The 13,885-nt window shown below is 33.4% G+C and overlaps 3 protein-coding genes across 7 annotated transcripts in view; 2 read left to right on the top strand and 1 right to left on the bottom strand.

Moving 5' to 3' along the window:
- Nucleotides 1-253: 253 nt before the first annotated feature.
- On the bottom strand, nt 254-2,431 carry LOC106615769 (nucleoside hydrolase). Of its 2 annotated transcripts, none has more exons than XM_014232100.3 (6): nt 2,311-2,431; nt 1,460-1,695; nt 1,225-1,395; nt 1,036-1,162; nt 791-933; nt 254-715 (listed from the first exon to the last, which is right to left on the bottom strand). In XM_014232100.3, the coding sequence occupies exons 2-6, from the start codon at nt 1,679-1,681 to the stop codon at nt 356-358; spliced, it is 1,023 nt and encodes a 340-aa protein (XP_014087575.3). In that variant the 5' UTR covers nt 1,682-1,695; nt 2,311-2,431; the 3' UTR covers nt 254-355. The 2 variants fall into 2 exon arrangements, with proteins under 2 accessions (XP_014087575.3, XP_014087576.3); XM_014232101.3 differs by having other exon boundaries at nt 2,249-2,402.
- A 2,737-nt stretch (nt 2,432-5,168) lies between these two features.
- LOC106615766 (nucleoside hydrolase) lies at nt 5,169-7,601 on the top strand. Of its 2 annotated transcripts, none has more exons than XM_036365550.2 (6): nt 5,169-5,533; nt 5,608-5,843; nt 5,999-6,181; nt 6,270-6,396; nt 6,886-7,028; nt 7,109-7,601. In XM_036365550.2, the coding sequence occupies exons 2-6, from the start codon at nt 5,643-5,645 to the stop codon at nt 7,484-7,486; spliced, it is 1,032 nt and encodes a 343-aa protein (XP_036221443.1). In that variant the 5' UTR covers nt 5,169-5,533; nt 5,608-5,642; the 3' UTR covers nt 7,487-7,601. The 2 variants fall into 2 exon arrangements, with proteins under 2 accessions (XP_036221443.1, XP_036221444.1); XM_036365551.2 differs by having other exon boundaries at nt 5,604-5,843.
- Nucleotides 7,602-9,495: 1,894 nt separating this feature from the next.
- Kap3 (kinesin associated protein 3) overlaps nt 9,496-13,885 on the top strand; it is a 37,997-nt gene continuing 33,607 nt past the window's right edge. For all 3 annotated transcript variants that reach the window (XR_011396340.1, XM_070109448.1, XM_070109449.1), the window contains exons 1-2: nt 9,496-9,945; nt 12,212-12,332. Coding sequence is in view for 2 of the 3 variants with exons in the window: in XM_070109448.1 (XP_069965549.1) it covers nt 9,611-9,945; nt 12,212-12,332 (456 nt within the window). In the remaining variant the exon portion in view is untranslated. The remainder of the gene's footprint in view (nt 9,946-12,211; nt 12,333-13,885) is intronic.

Here is a 13,885-nt window from a genome sequence, read left to right as displayed (position 1 = left end):
AATAAGCTTTTCATTAAGAATCGATATAAAGTTAAAACTAAAAAATTCTTAATTAGTTTTCATAAATATATTTCTCAACCAATCAACCGCATTACAGACTTGACGCTTTGTTGAATATTTTTTCAAAATGTTAATCGAAAACGCTTGTTTTATTGATACCAATCACTCTAGTTTATTAGTTTACTTTATATAACTAACTATTTTGTGGTTTTAGATCCTTTTCAATTTTGTATTATGGCATTAAAACTAAAGCTTCCTTGATGATAGTAAAGCATATATTTATTAATAAAGCAACTTGTCAAACAACCTAATAAGTACACAACCAATGCAAGTATTTATTTATATTCAATTTATATTACGAAGCTCTACCTAGCTCCGACTCTATATCAACATCTTCCAGCCCCGCGGTCCATGCAATAATATTTTTATAATGATCACCGTTGACTTCCATAATAATGATCGCATTATCCTTTTGCTGTTTTAAGTGATCGATAACCATTTGGCCACGTGTATGAGTGCCAGCGAGTTCAACGGTGGCATGATAGAGTTGACTCTGTTTTATCGTTAAATGTGGGAAAAGGTAGGCTGCGACGGCTACAGCATCACAAACCAGCCAACGTTCAATACCTTTGGGTATAAAAACAGCACGTTCCACAAGATTCAGCAATTCGATGAAAGGACTCTGAATGGAACCGAGCACATTCAAACGCCAGTCCTATGAGGAACAATTTTTATACATATGGTACATATTTATATATTTTGATAGTAAAGATGATATGTATTCACATACAAGTGTTATATTAAATTCGCCATCGATGCAGGTTTCCCAAGGAACTATAGTTAGTGGGCTATCTATACAAGCTAAAACAATATGTGCAGCCTCTGGATCCATCATGAAATTGAACTCGGCACTTTTGGTGGCGTTGCCTTTACCTATATATTATAATATATTCATTAATTACAAGTATATAGTACACAAATCTAGTCAGCGATTTATAATTATGATCTTAAAATTTTTTTATAGACTTTATATACCTCTATGATTGCCGCCCATAACAAAAATTTTACCAACTTTATCTAAGAAGTCTGAACCATACATATTGATGCACATCGCAAAGTTGGTAAGTGGACCCATCAACAAGAAGTCAACCATTTTCGGGTGCTACAACGAAAGGATATTATTCAAATAAACTTACAAATACTTTAATATAGATCGAAAAACACCTTACAAACAAAATCATACATCGCATTCACCGCATGCTCCGGACGCACCAGATCCAAATTGACTTGCGTTTCATGCTGCACCTCACCGAACCCATCCTTTCCATGAAAGTTTTCCGGGTTCTCCCAATGCTTTTTAATGATTGGTGTACTGCAGCCTTTATATACGGGTAACTGATAGTATTTACAGTTATTTTGAGTTGTTGTATAACCTTATTTTCGAAATATTCATACTTACATCGTTTCTATTGGCTGCCCTTAGCACTCTGAGTGTGTTTATAACCACTTGGTCGACATTGGAGTTTCCCTGTACGCATGAAACGCCGATGATTTGAAACTTTGCTGGGGAATCCGCCAGATCGACACGTCTTTTAAAAGCTTCTTCAGCTCTGATGAGCATCATCAGACCCCACGCGTCGTCGTTACCGACATCACAATCGAACACTACATATCGGCCCATTTCGTTAGCGATTGCTGGTGAAGAGATTTTTATTCGAATTAAGCCCGTAAAATCAGGTTAAACATATTTTACATACTTAATTAAGTTAAAAGGAAAATATATAGTCGTACGTGTTAACAAAATACATAATACAATGTTTTATATCATTTCTTCTCAAACACCTTATGGGTAAACAAGATATATTATTCTTATCAGTGATATATACTTGTTTATTCTTATCAGTCAGTAATAACTTAATTTGAAGGTTTTAAGCAATTATGTATTTCAATATCAAGGTTACAATGTTACTTGTAAATAAAAAAACTGTATGCTCATAGCCAGCTGCCATTTGAACTTCTCATTATAACAAACATTTGACACAAATCAAACATTTTAGCCATTATCACGTCCAGTTATATTTTGCATTTAAAGTTTTATTCATTGATAATACTGATTTTAAAAACAATAAAACATATTTTTTTAGCGTTTATAGAAACAATATTTTTTTGCAACTCGCAAAGTGTGCCCCGACAACAGAGTAGGCCACAATTTTTAAGAAAATATAAATTTTCTTCCGGTTTTGCTTACTTTCCAATTATATTATTAAGATTATTGCCAAAATAATGTTCAAACAAACAAATACACTCAACTCGTTTATTTTCGATTTACAGCGCTTTAGAAACGAAACAGTTCCCTTAAATGCTAAACACGAACTACCCGCATATAATTAAAGGCTGTACCACACAACATTGGTGCTTTTTATTATTCTTTATTACAGAGCAGTGGGCGAATAAAAGCAAATCATATAGTACTGTACTTGGAGCGCATGCTGATTTGCTCTCCGCAAGCAAAATAATAATTTTTATTATTCGCTCAAGGGAGCAATGATCGTGGTTTAGAAAATGTGTGTACATTGCTTATGAAGACCAATTGTACTTCATATCTAATGTTCATACAAATGTGTATATATGTATATATATCCCTGTTGGAAATTGCTGCGTTACTTGCTAAATCTATCTTGTTTACTGACTTTGTAAACAATGATTTCGAAAACTGTTTCGAGGATTTTCTTAATGCTAAAACAAATATCTGGGAAAAATGTCTCAAGCGGGGCATTCAAGAAAGAGAGGTATGAATAAAAGCTATATTTAATCATAAAATTTTTTTCACTTTAAAATCACTTTTAGTCATTGTTTCAAGTTCCTTTTATAGAAATTATATGTTCGTTTAAGGACAACGGAGACCTCAAATTCTTTTCTTATGACAACAATATTAGCCGTTTTCAATTCGCCACGAATTTCGAAATTCTTTCAAATTAATGTATGTGAGCTGATATATTTTAAAGCGATTGACTTATGATATATTCACATTTATGTGCTTCTTATAAACGGTATACCACGAATTGATGATACGGACTTTAAAAATTCCAGAAATGTTTATTATGATAAAATGATAATGTAGATTTTACGCCTGTTATTGCACATGTCGCTCAGCTTACTATTAGTACAATTTCTTTATTATATCTGCACATCGTTGAGAGATTTTGGTACAGCTTTGGTACAAATTTAAAAGTTAAGAGTCTTTTTCAAACTCATTGGTCTGCGACGGGTTTGCAGTGAAAATTACAGCATTTAGAAACAGCAATCCTAGGAACCGTTTGGAATGTAAATTTAGATCGTTTCAATGCTGCTAGTATGAAGCTTCAAGAATCTCAAGCTGATTTATCTATTTCTTCAAGACATGAGAGATAGACAATTTTCTGAATACGAAGAAATAACCAAAGCACTATCTGTAGGACACGATTATTAGCGTTATGATACTCATAGCAAAAAAACAGAAAAATTCAGCCAAGTGAGTCAAGGGTAAATGAATGAAAATTTTTTCGGGACAAAAAAGTTTTCGCACAAATGTTTATTACCCTATTCCAGATAGTTTAAGCGTACAATTGAAGAGCTTTACGAAAATTTCAATTTTTTTGATAATTTATCTGAAATATATACAAACGAATTGAAAAATCTTGCCAATAAACTAGTCAGTAACTATCCTGCCGATTTTGTAGAAATATTAGGCAATGAATGTAATCATTTAAATTGTAAACTCAAAGATTCCTTAGCAAATATGGAAGGTGTACGCTCGGCACAATAAATATGCAATGTAGATGTTATCCAAATGTAAACATTGCTCTCCGTATTTTTATGAGTATTCCGGCGACAAATTGTTCAGGACAAAGATCTTTTTCCACTTTAAACAGGTTAAAAACCTACTTGTATCTGCGTGCGAGCATGGGCCAAGATAGACTCAATGCTCTGTCATTACTATCTATTGAAGCTCAATTAGACCAAGAAATTAATTATGACGATATTATCGACGTTTTTGCGCGGACCAAAGCCAGGAAAAAGAAATTTACAAATTGACTAATTAAAAAAATATTTAGTATTAAACTGTTTAAAGTTTATAACTTATTTATCTGTCATGTCTATTAGTTTTATTTAAAAAATTATATTTCGATAAATAAAGTTATTTTAACATAAAAATATTGGACAATGAAATTCATTTAAATAAAATGGTAGGTGCATCGAATGGGGCCTAAGGCGGCAGCAAGCCTAAATCCGTCACTGGGTTCTACAGCAATTTTTATTCAGGTGGCAAGCCCCTAATTAAACCCTAAACAGTGCATATATTATATTATTAAGTTTGCCACGCTATTTGTAACACCCAAAAGAAAACATGTGTTGGAGATTATTTTGAATTATTTAGGGTTAACGATGTAAGCGTTTATGGTTCGGGAAGCAGTTTCTTGGCTCTTTATTTGATAATTTTGATTAATAGAGACAATGATATGTAAAACTGTTAAAAATGCATGTCTACCATACTGTAAGAACATCTTTGCAGGGAGCAAAAAAAAATATTTCTAGAGCCTAAATATGATTTTTTCGTTTTTGGAAAACCTCAAAATAAAAAATAGTGCATTTTCAACCTGAATTCAGTTTATCGAGGTGAATCAAAGGAACGCATACCCATAGAAGTATTTTACGATCTTTTTTTACAAAACGACGACTTTTTGTCCACCCTGTATGCTGGGTTTCGCGCACTTTATCCTTGCCAACATTTTTGTAGAAAACTAAGATCACCGTTAGTATTTTTACAGATAATCCTTTCACAAATCAGAGTAAATCGTTATAGCTGGTTATTACGCCAAGCATATATATACATATGTACTTATGAATTGTAAGAGCAAGTAAGAGTGCAGTCAAAGTGCAGAGAACACTGCAAATCGCAGAGAAAGAGAGAGAAGTTGACAATTGTTTTGCCGGCTTTCTGGCAAATTCACCAAGCATTTGTGTGCAGGTGCGTGAAAATTGTCAATACGCTGAGGTGGGCGTACACATACACACTTTCAAATTTTATATCTTGCTACTAGCAAATATAGATAAACAAAGTTCGTTTGTTAAATTTATACAATACAATAACTAGTGTTCGTTCATATGTGATCACTGTCAGTTGATAAATTGCCTTAAGAGAGTTGAAATACAAAAGTACACAATCATATTAACTAGTAAATGCTTATTATAAACCGCAATTGCTCACGCTGCTTAACAGTTTTGTGTTTTATTGTTGGAATTTAGTATGCTGGAAGAGTGGCTAGTGAGCAGTTGGCAAGAATCGGTCAACAGATGCGCAAATTTATTCACATACATATGTATATATAAAAGATATATATTTACAAAGAAATTGTGTGCTCGCTATGAATAATGCATTAATAAAAGAATTTCGTTTGTACCCGAAATAAGAATAGAAACAATTTGTGTTAGAATATACATGCTCATGAGATCTATGGCAACACTGCGATAACAATAGCGTATTATAATATAGGCAAGTGTGGCGCGATAAGAATACTTACTGAAAACGCATGAAACTATAAACATTTTTGTATAATTAAAAGTTAGTTTGGCTGTGATAATATCATAAAAACACGACGCTGATGTCGGCACAAAAACGCTTCGTTATTTTGGATTGCGATGGCGGCAGCGATGATGCCTGGGCCTTGCTTCTACTGCTGAAGGCTGCAGCCGAACAACAGGTCACGCTATTGGGGGTGACTATATGTGGCTGTGGAAATACTGATCTGCGTAATGCGGCGCGCAACATGTACCGCATATTGAAGGCCTGCAATCGGACTGAGGTAATATTTGGCGCCAATTCGCAATGAGTAGGTAGTTGACCGCCATTGATTGACATTTGTTGTGAAATTTGTGGTGTTTTTGAGCCAAAATAGAATTTTATTTGCAAAATAATAATTAAATTGTGTGATTAATTTTCAAAACTCACCTACTTTAGATACCCATTTATTATGGGGCTTCCACGTCGTTAATACCACCCATTGTACCGCTCGATGATAACAAGTATTTTCATGGCCGCGACGGTTTCGGCGACATATTGCCCCTAGAGATAGACTACAAATTGGACGAGGTGGTGCAAAAAGAACATGCTGTGGTGGCAATAAATAGAATTTGCACTGAGGTAGAATAATTTCATATACATTTTCAATAGACGTGAATACTTCTTACAATAACAGTGATATTTTCATAATATTTATTTAATTATTTAGCATCCAAAAAAGGTAACCATTATAGGAGTGGGGCCATTAACGAATATTGCGCTTTGCTACTCTATGTTCGGTGATGTGTTCGCGAATGCAGTTAGGGACATTTATCTAATGGGCGGCAATCATCAAGGTGAGTATACATATATAAAAATTATGAGTATGTATGTAAAAGAATGTGTACAGCATCTAAGCCTATATGTTTATACATACTCGTACACATATTTATTATATACATATATATAACACTGAATATTTGTTTGTTTGTACGTGCATTAGTCTCATCATGCTTAACGGTTTATATTTGGTTTACTGCCGTGTTCAAAGGTTTCGGAATATAAATAGAAAATGTGAATAACGTTACCAGATAGCCCAAAAAATATATATACATATATTTAAATAATTATACATGTAACACAATTTCCCGGAAATTGCTTAATTTTTCAGGGCTTTTAACATTCGTAAAAATTTAAAAAGGTATTTAGGTAAAATATTGGTGTTATGTCTTATCTAAAAGCGTACTTCCTTACGTAAACAAAAACATATATTATATTTGTTATATTTTCATTTATCTAAATAAAATATTCAAAATCCAACCCAAAATTCCCTGTCCCATCAACAGGTGTTGGCAACTGCACTCGCTGTGCCGAATTCAATTTCTATGCAGATCCCGAAGCTGCGCATGCCGTACTCGCTAGAACCAAGTGTCCCATTACCATACTACCCTGGGAACCCTGTTTGGAAGACCGATTTTTTATATGCATTGTAAGTGAGCTAAAGCATTTATTTTGACTCAAATTGAAATTATTAATATTTACTATAATATTTTCTGTCATATATGGTAGAATTGGCGCTTGGATGAGCTCGGCGCACTGGCCGCTAACACTTGTTCAGCCATCGACATTATGAACAAAGTAGAGCGCGCTCAATGGCTGCCGTCGAATTACAAAAGCTGGATACCATGTGATGCACTGATTGTGGCTGCTCTTCTTTTTGAAAGCGTTCTCGTGCAGAAGAAAAGCAGTTGGCATGCGACTGTGGATTTAACGGGACACACACGTGGTCAAATGATTTTGGATCATTTACAAGAGGTGGATAAGTTTCCTAAAAATGTAGACGTTATTGAATTGTTGGATGCAGACGTGTTCAAAAAAATTGCCCGATGGGCTGTGGGCTTGTACGATGAGTTCGTAGTCGAGCATACCAATGGGAATCTCGTATAATAAGATTTCTGAATCTTGAATCAATGCTATGAGAAGACATAGTATTTCTACATAATGTATAAGCAATCGAAGGCATCTCTGTAATAAATATGTATTACTTTAATAATTCTCGAAATTAGCGTTTAATGTTATAACATTTTTTTGAATTTGCTTAATGTTTGTTGTTGCAAACCTAGAATTCTTTTTCTGTTTTATAGCTTAAACAGTCACCGACATTCCTCCCTTCCGTACTTACCGCCCGAATCAAACCAAATTTGTCAAAAGTTATGCCCGTAGTTGAAACGCAGAAATCAGTTGTTCTCTTCTGTTTTCATTTCACCAATGTTACCATTGTTCTATTTGTAAACACGATTTTGTACACATTTAGTTTTTTGGTTATAATTTTTATATTGTAAGCTTTAGCTCAAAACTGAAATCCAACAATTAAAAATAGTTTACCTATTTATAAATAAATGTATTCGACTGTGATTTTGAGTTAGTTTAAGAATATTTCAAATATATTTATGTTAATTGTTTAATTTACAAATTATCGATACTGGCAGCCCTGCATTGCAAGAGAGCAATCAGCTCACTCGCTTCTACGGGAAAAATCCAATTTTCGCGGATATCCTACCGTACGGTCTGTTGAAGCGGACGGTAGAAGCGGTGGTGATTGTTCATTTACATTGCGCTCTCATAAAATAGGTCGTATCAGCTGATTCGGTCCACGGTTTTGCGTCGGTGACTGTTTGAATTATTACCCGAACGATTGCTAAATTTCAGCAACTAATTTCCGTTCCCAAGACAATTGGGTTCAAGTAAGCAGAACGTGCTCGTATCAAATCGTCATTTCCTAAACTAATTAACGAATATTTTATTTTGCTACAACTTAATCCAATTTCACAAAGGCAGCCAATGCAATTTATTTCGAGTGTTTTGCAACTATTTATAGAGATATTTTTCCAATTAATCATTTTACATTGGCAATGACTGTTTTTATACCACACAGTCCCCTAAGTTTTGTCAAAAATCCGTTTGACTGCTTCAAAGCACACAAAATGATAAAAAGTGAACAAATCAAACTTGATGAATGTCACACTGAAAGAAAATTAAACAAAAACAGTACACCGAGATAAAATAAAAACCATCAAAGCACAACGAATGCGAATGCGCGTACACAAAGCACACCCCGAACATGGGTTAACCCACCACCTTCACCGCCCCCTGCACCCATATACGCTAGTAATTACCAACAAAAACGATGAAACAACAAAACAACGAAATAGCAACGCCAATAACAATAGAAACAGTAGCTACTCGTAAACGAGCGAGCAGATATTCGTAATTGTGACGTTGAGCACATCAATGCACAGTGTGTCCGGGCTGTTCGAGTTTATAAATAAAATATAAATCAATTTAGATATGTTTTAGTAGGAATAAACTGTATGTTAGACTGAATAAAATTTTCTCATATATAATACGTAGTTCCGACCTTCTTCCAGGATGAAACCTAAAAAAATATTCTCATCAGAAATTATTGTCTGTATATGACCTACCATTGATTTAAAATTTGAGTATGTTATAGTATACATATAGTATAACCTATCATTTTTATTTTGAATTTGGATCGAAAAATTGTGCCGTAGACAGTTTTTGGACTCACTTTTATTATTTTTGAGTGCAAAATAATAAAGGCTGTGATTTGAATTGATTTAAGATTCACTTTCGTGAATTCATAAGCAAACAATAGTGTAGCCTTCTAAAACTAAGAATAATTAAGAAGTATATTAAGATATTTTTTATTGAAATATTTCGAACCATATTACACTATTTTGCTCCACTGTGCAACAAATACATATATCACAAATACGAAACTACGTTCAACATCATTATCATCATCGTCTACACCAACAACAAACGCAACCATACCAACAGCCAGGTACATACATACATACATAGTTGGGCGAACCATCAGTGGCGGTTGCGGCCCAGCTCCGGAGCAGAGGCAGCAGTTCAGCAGTTAGCTAGCCTGACAGCAGTAGTCAGAACGAATCGAGAGGAGCAAGCGTTTGGACGTAGTCGGTATTGGCAATCGACAATCGGCATCGACATCGGCAAACGGTCGTCTGCGTCGCTGCGTCGCGTATGCCATTTGTGCTGCTGCTCTTTCAAATAGTCGCGGGCCTAACACTTATTCTATTTGTTATTCATTATATTTATTATATAATTAATGCAATTGCCGGCGATTTACAATTACAACAACAGCTACAGCAACAGCAGCAACAAATATTGCAGTTGCAACAAAACGTGTATTTACAACAATTGCAACAACCAAGTGTAAAAAATTATCGACAACAACGCATCCCAGTAGCGTCGTCTGCAACATATAGAAAATCGCATTGTTTTACAGCAACAGCAACAGCAACAACAACAACTGGCGAAAAAATGCAAACAAGCGACGACGCAAAGTTTATAAAAAAGTGAGTGAACACAGATGAGGAAAACCAAACAAATAACAAAAAACAACAATAACAAATTAATGCAAAATACAAAATGAAATAATAATCATAACAGAAATTAGTAAGAAAAATTGTATTTACATAAAAGGTGTTGTTGTAGTGTTGCAAGCAAAATAGCCAAGCTTAGTGAAAGATGAGCTGTTCAATTGTAAGCGTTAAACAATTCACCGTTTCGGGGGGCAACAGCTCAACACGCCCCAAATGCAAATGCTAACGCTTGTCTACAGCTTAAAAGCTGAAAAGTTTGTTATTTTAATTGAGCTGTAATGTGCGATAAGCAAAAGTATGACTAACTGTAAAAAAATCTTAAATAAATTTTCGCGGAAAAAGCTGCAAAAGTGCACCTTTTTCCCAGCGCCTGATTGCGGCTGAAAAGTGTGTGTCAGCATTATCGATTTTCCATTTCCACCGCGTTTTCCGACTGCGCACCGACCGACACGCGAAAATCTTGTACACATAAATACTTTCGAATATACGTGTATGTATGTGTACAGTGCGACCACGTTCTGCTGTGTCGTCCGCACAGGCGTCTCTTCGGCCCACTCACGTGCTGACGCAGTTTTCCCTTACTCATTGCCTTTAAATGCGGTTGAAGCTCGGTGGTTGTGTCAAATAAGGGATTTTCGTCTTAACCATTACGAATTAAATCATTTCTGCTTGCATTTAGGAAAGAGAAATTGATAAAATTTTCTTATACAAATTTCATTAAAATATAAAAATCTTTATAATATTAATTTTAGCAGAACAAATTATTTCTAAACTTTAAACAGAAACTCATCATAATGAAAATCTATGTATGAACCCAGAAATATGCGAAACACATTTTTTATATAGAACAACAACATGGAAACGTTTTGGCACTAAAAAAATAATATATTTAGATGGTAAAAACATTTGCTCCAAGCCGCAAAAAATGAGCACATAAATCATTTATACAAATATACATATTTTAGTAAGTGTGTATATTAGGGCCATCCTTTTCAAATTTGCATATTTGCTATCTGTAAAAAGCAATCATTTAATGTTTCTTATTATTCCATAAAAGATTATATATGTTATTAAGTTAGTACAAGTATGTCGAGACTTCTTCCAATCCAATCTTAAAGCTCTTTTCGGTCGGAAGTTGTGGCCTTTCATGGGATTCTGCAGTGTAGAAAATATTTAATCAAAGTTGATGTGCTGTTTTCGTTCGTGGCTCTCATAATCTTCTCATACTGGGATGGCTAGGTTTTGGTTGCAAAATCATTTATAAGTGAAAATCTGAGCTCTACACATGGTTCTTGGATTTATTTTACAGATTTCAGAATCTATTTTCTAACTAAGTGTGAACCAGACGTTTGTATGTAATATACTTGCGGCTGAAAGAAATTAGTACATCCCTAATGTTAATGTATATATATGCGTGCAGAAGTATTTTTTGTTCGTGATTTCAATTTTAAATTTCATATTTTGAAAAACGGAGATAACATTTTGCAAAATTGTTAAACACCTACATATGTATTGCGTATGTTTTGTGCGAATTGCCCTGCCCCGGAAATGTTAAGATTTTTAATTGAAACTGATGAATTTAAGAAATATTACTCGGTAGAGAAAGGGATGCTGTGATTTTTAGTTTGTATGCATATATTAATGTTAAATACATTTCTAAATATATATATGTGACGAAACAAATATTAAGTGTTAATACATATATTTGCGAGTATATAGTGCGCAGTCTTTGATTATATTATATATATGTATGTATATATGGAAATTAAATAAAAACTGACAAGAAGAACCAAGTGAAATACCTTTTGATTAAACACAAATTTTATACAAAAAAATAATAAATGAATAAATCGAATATAATTACATAAATTCTATATATAAAATCAGCGGTAATTTCAGAAAACCAAAAACCGGTTTTAAATGAAAAAAAGCGGAAATAAAAAAATGTATGAAAACATTTAAAAATTAAAATGTATAACTTCCTACACATTACACCTACAATTTTATATTCAATTAAATACATACTATATTTTACTCACTTGATAAAACGCTAATAATTAATTCTTCATGATATCTTCGCGAATTTTATACCGTGATAAATTTCATAATTTTTCCTTTTATTATTTGCGTGTAATATAATTTTTCCATTGCTTTATGAAGATAGTATTCTAATTATTTTATGAAAGCAAAACAAGCGAATAATAACAATTTATATTATTAAACGATTATTATCGCGCAGACGATGGAAAGGCGGTACAATCGAACCACATCCAATGGATAAGGCATTAATTGTCAACTATCAGCTAGAAGCGACGGTCTTCGGCGAGCAATCCAGCAATCCGATGATTGAGGAAAAAAAGGTGAGTCAAAATTTAAGTTCGTCAAAGAAACACACACAACTATGCATATGCAACCTATACTAAATATAAGCGATAAGGTAGAAATTAATAGGTACTTTCATGAACTTTTAAAGTAAGCGCAAATCAATAACAAACGCTTATCGTTTGTTCGATTTTATTGCAGCGGTTTTAGCTCTCATTTTATAGTTCGTTACTATACTTATGACGGTCATAGAAATCATTATAGAAATGCTAAGATTTCCTGCGGCGGTACCTATCAGTATACTGAGTTTATGTCTAAGAGTAGTATATTTTTATAAGTAATTATCGTTTACGATGATCGCGTGCTCTATAACGCCTAAGTGTAAAGCAAACTTGTCCCTCTTCTCTATATTTTTTAACCTTTGCGACCAGAGACACTAATGTTTACTAGCGTTGCATAAAAATCTTTTGATCACCTCTTCGCATTTTCTTACACAGTGAGTCTAAATATTGTCGCAATGCCTTAATTGCCTTTGACTAGGAACCAAAAAATCTATGCCATTTAAAGTCGAAACCCAATAGCTGATTTCTGTAATATCAACGATCTCGGAATTCTGTCTTTAACAAAATTGTATTAATTTAGTGTGAAGCTTCTGCTGAATAAGGATTGTTAAATAAGATCGGCTATACATTTTGACTCATCGATTAGCAGGTAAGTTCGGCCGTCTCTATTAACGATTGAAGTACCTCCTACCAATTCTTCTCAGTTTAAAAGTAAGAAATTAAATTTCTAGACTTTGAAATTAGAACTTTTCAAATCGAAACAAAGATTTTTTGTATTAAAATAAATCTATGGCAACAATGATCTAATCGAAATCACAAATATCCGGGATTCTGCAAATTTATTTCAATCAAAACTGAATTTTTCTTACTTCTCTAAGTGATTATTTTTAAGGGATAAGACCCATGTACTAAAAAAAAAATTGAAGAAAAATTAATCTTGACTATTTTGGTTATCCTTAAGAACGAAAAATTTTCTCAAACCCAAAATTCTCTTCCAGAATTATTATAAATAGAGAGTAATTTTAAATGGTTTTATTGTTGTTGCAAACTTTTTTGGCATCAATCATATTTTTATATCAGTCAATCCTGTTACGTAAGCAAACGTACATACCATATATGTATTGATATCAAGGACCGTATGCATACACACACAGTTCAGTTTCTGATTACAACAACAATTACAAATATCACCTTATATACATATATGCTTAAAATAAACGCTTAACGAATCCCAACTGTTTTCTCTCAACATTACAACCGTACAAAGAACATTAAAAGGTTTGTTCAGCGGCAACTAACTACAATTGAATGCACTTAAAATACTTAGACCAGAAAACCTTCTGTTTGAAAATACAAAAACACTTTGCTGGTAAATATATACATATGTATATAAATACTATATACTATATACATATGTGCATACGCACACTTTCTGGAATATATGAATGAGACTAAAATAAATGTATAAAAATGCATTTTCATATAGACTTGTATATACATATGTAAATACTTTTATTTTGGAAAATTTT

The sequence above is a fragment of the Bactrocera oleae genome, chromosome 5, assembly GCF_042242935.1.
Source record: "Bactrocera oleae isolate idBacOlea1 chromosome 5, idBacOlea1, whole genome shotgun sequence".
In the NCBI taxonomy this organism is placed as follows: Eukaryota; Metazoa; Arthropoda; class Insecta; order Diptera; family Tephritidae; genus Bactrocera; species Bactrocera oleae.
Note: the sequence above shows the minus strand (reverse complement) of the source record. Positions and strands in the feature narration are given on the sequence as shown.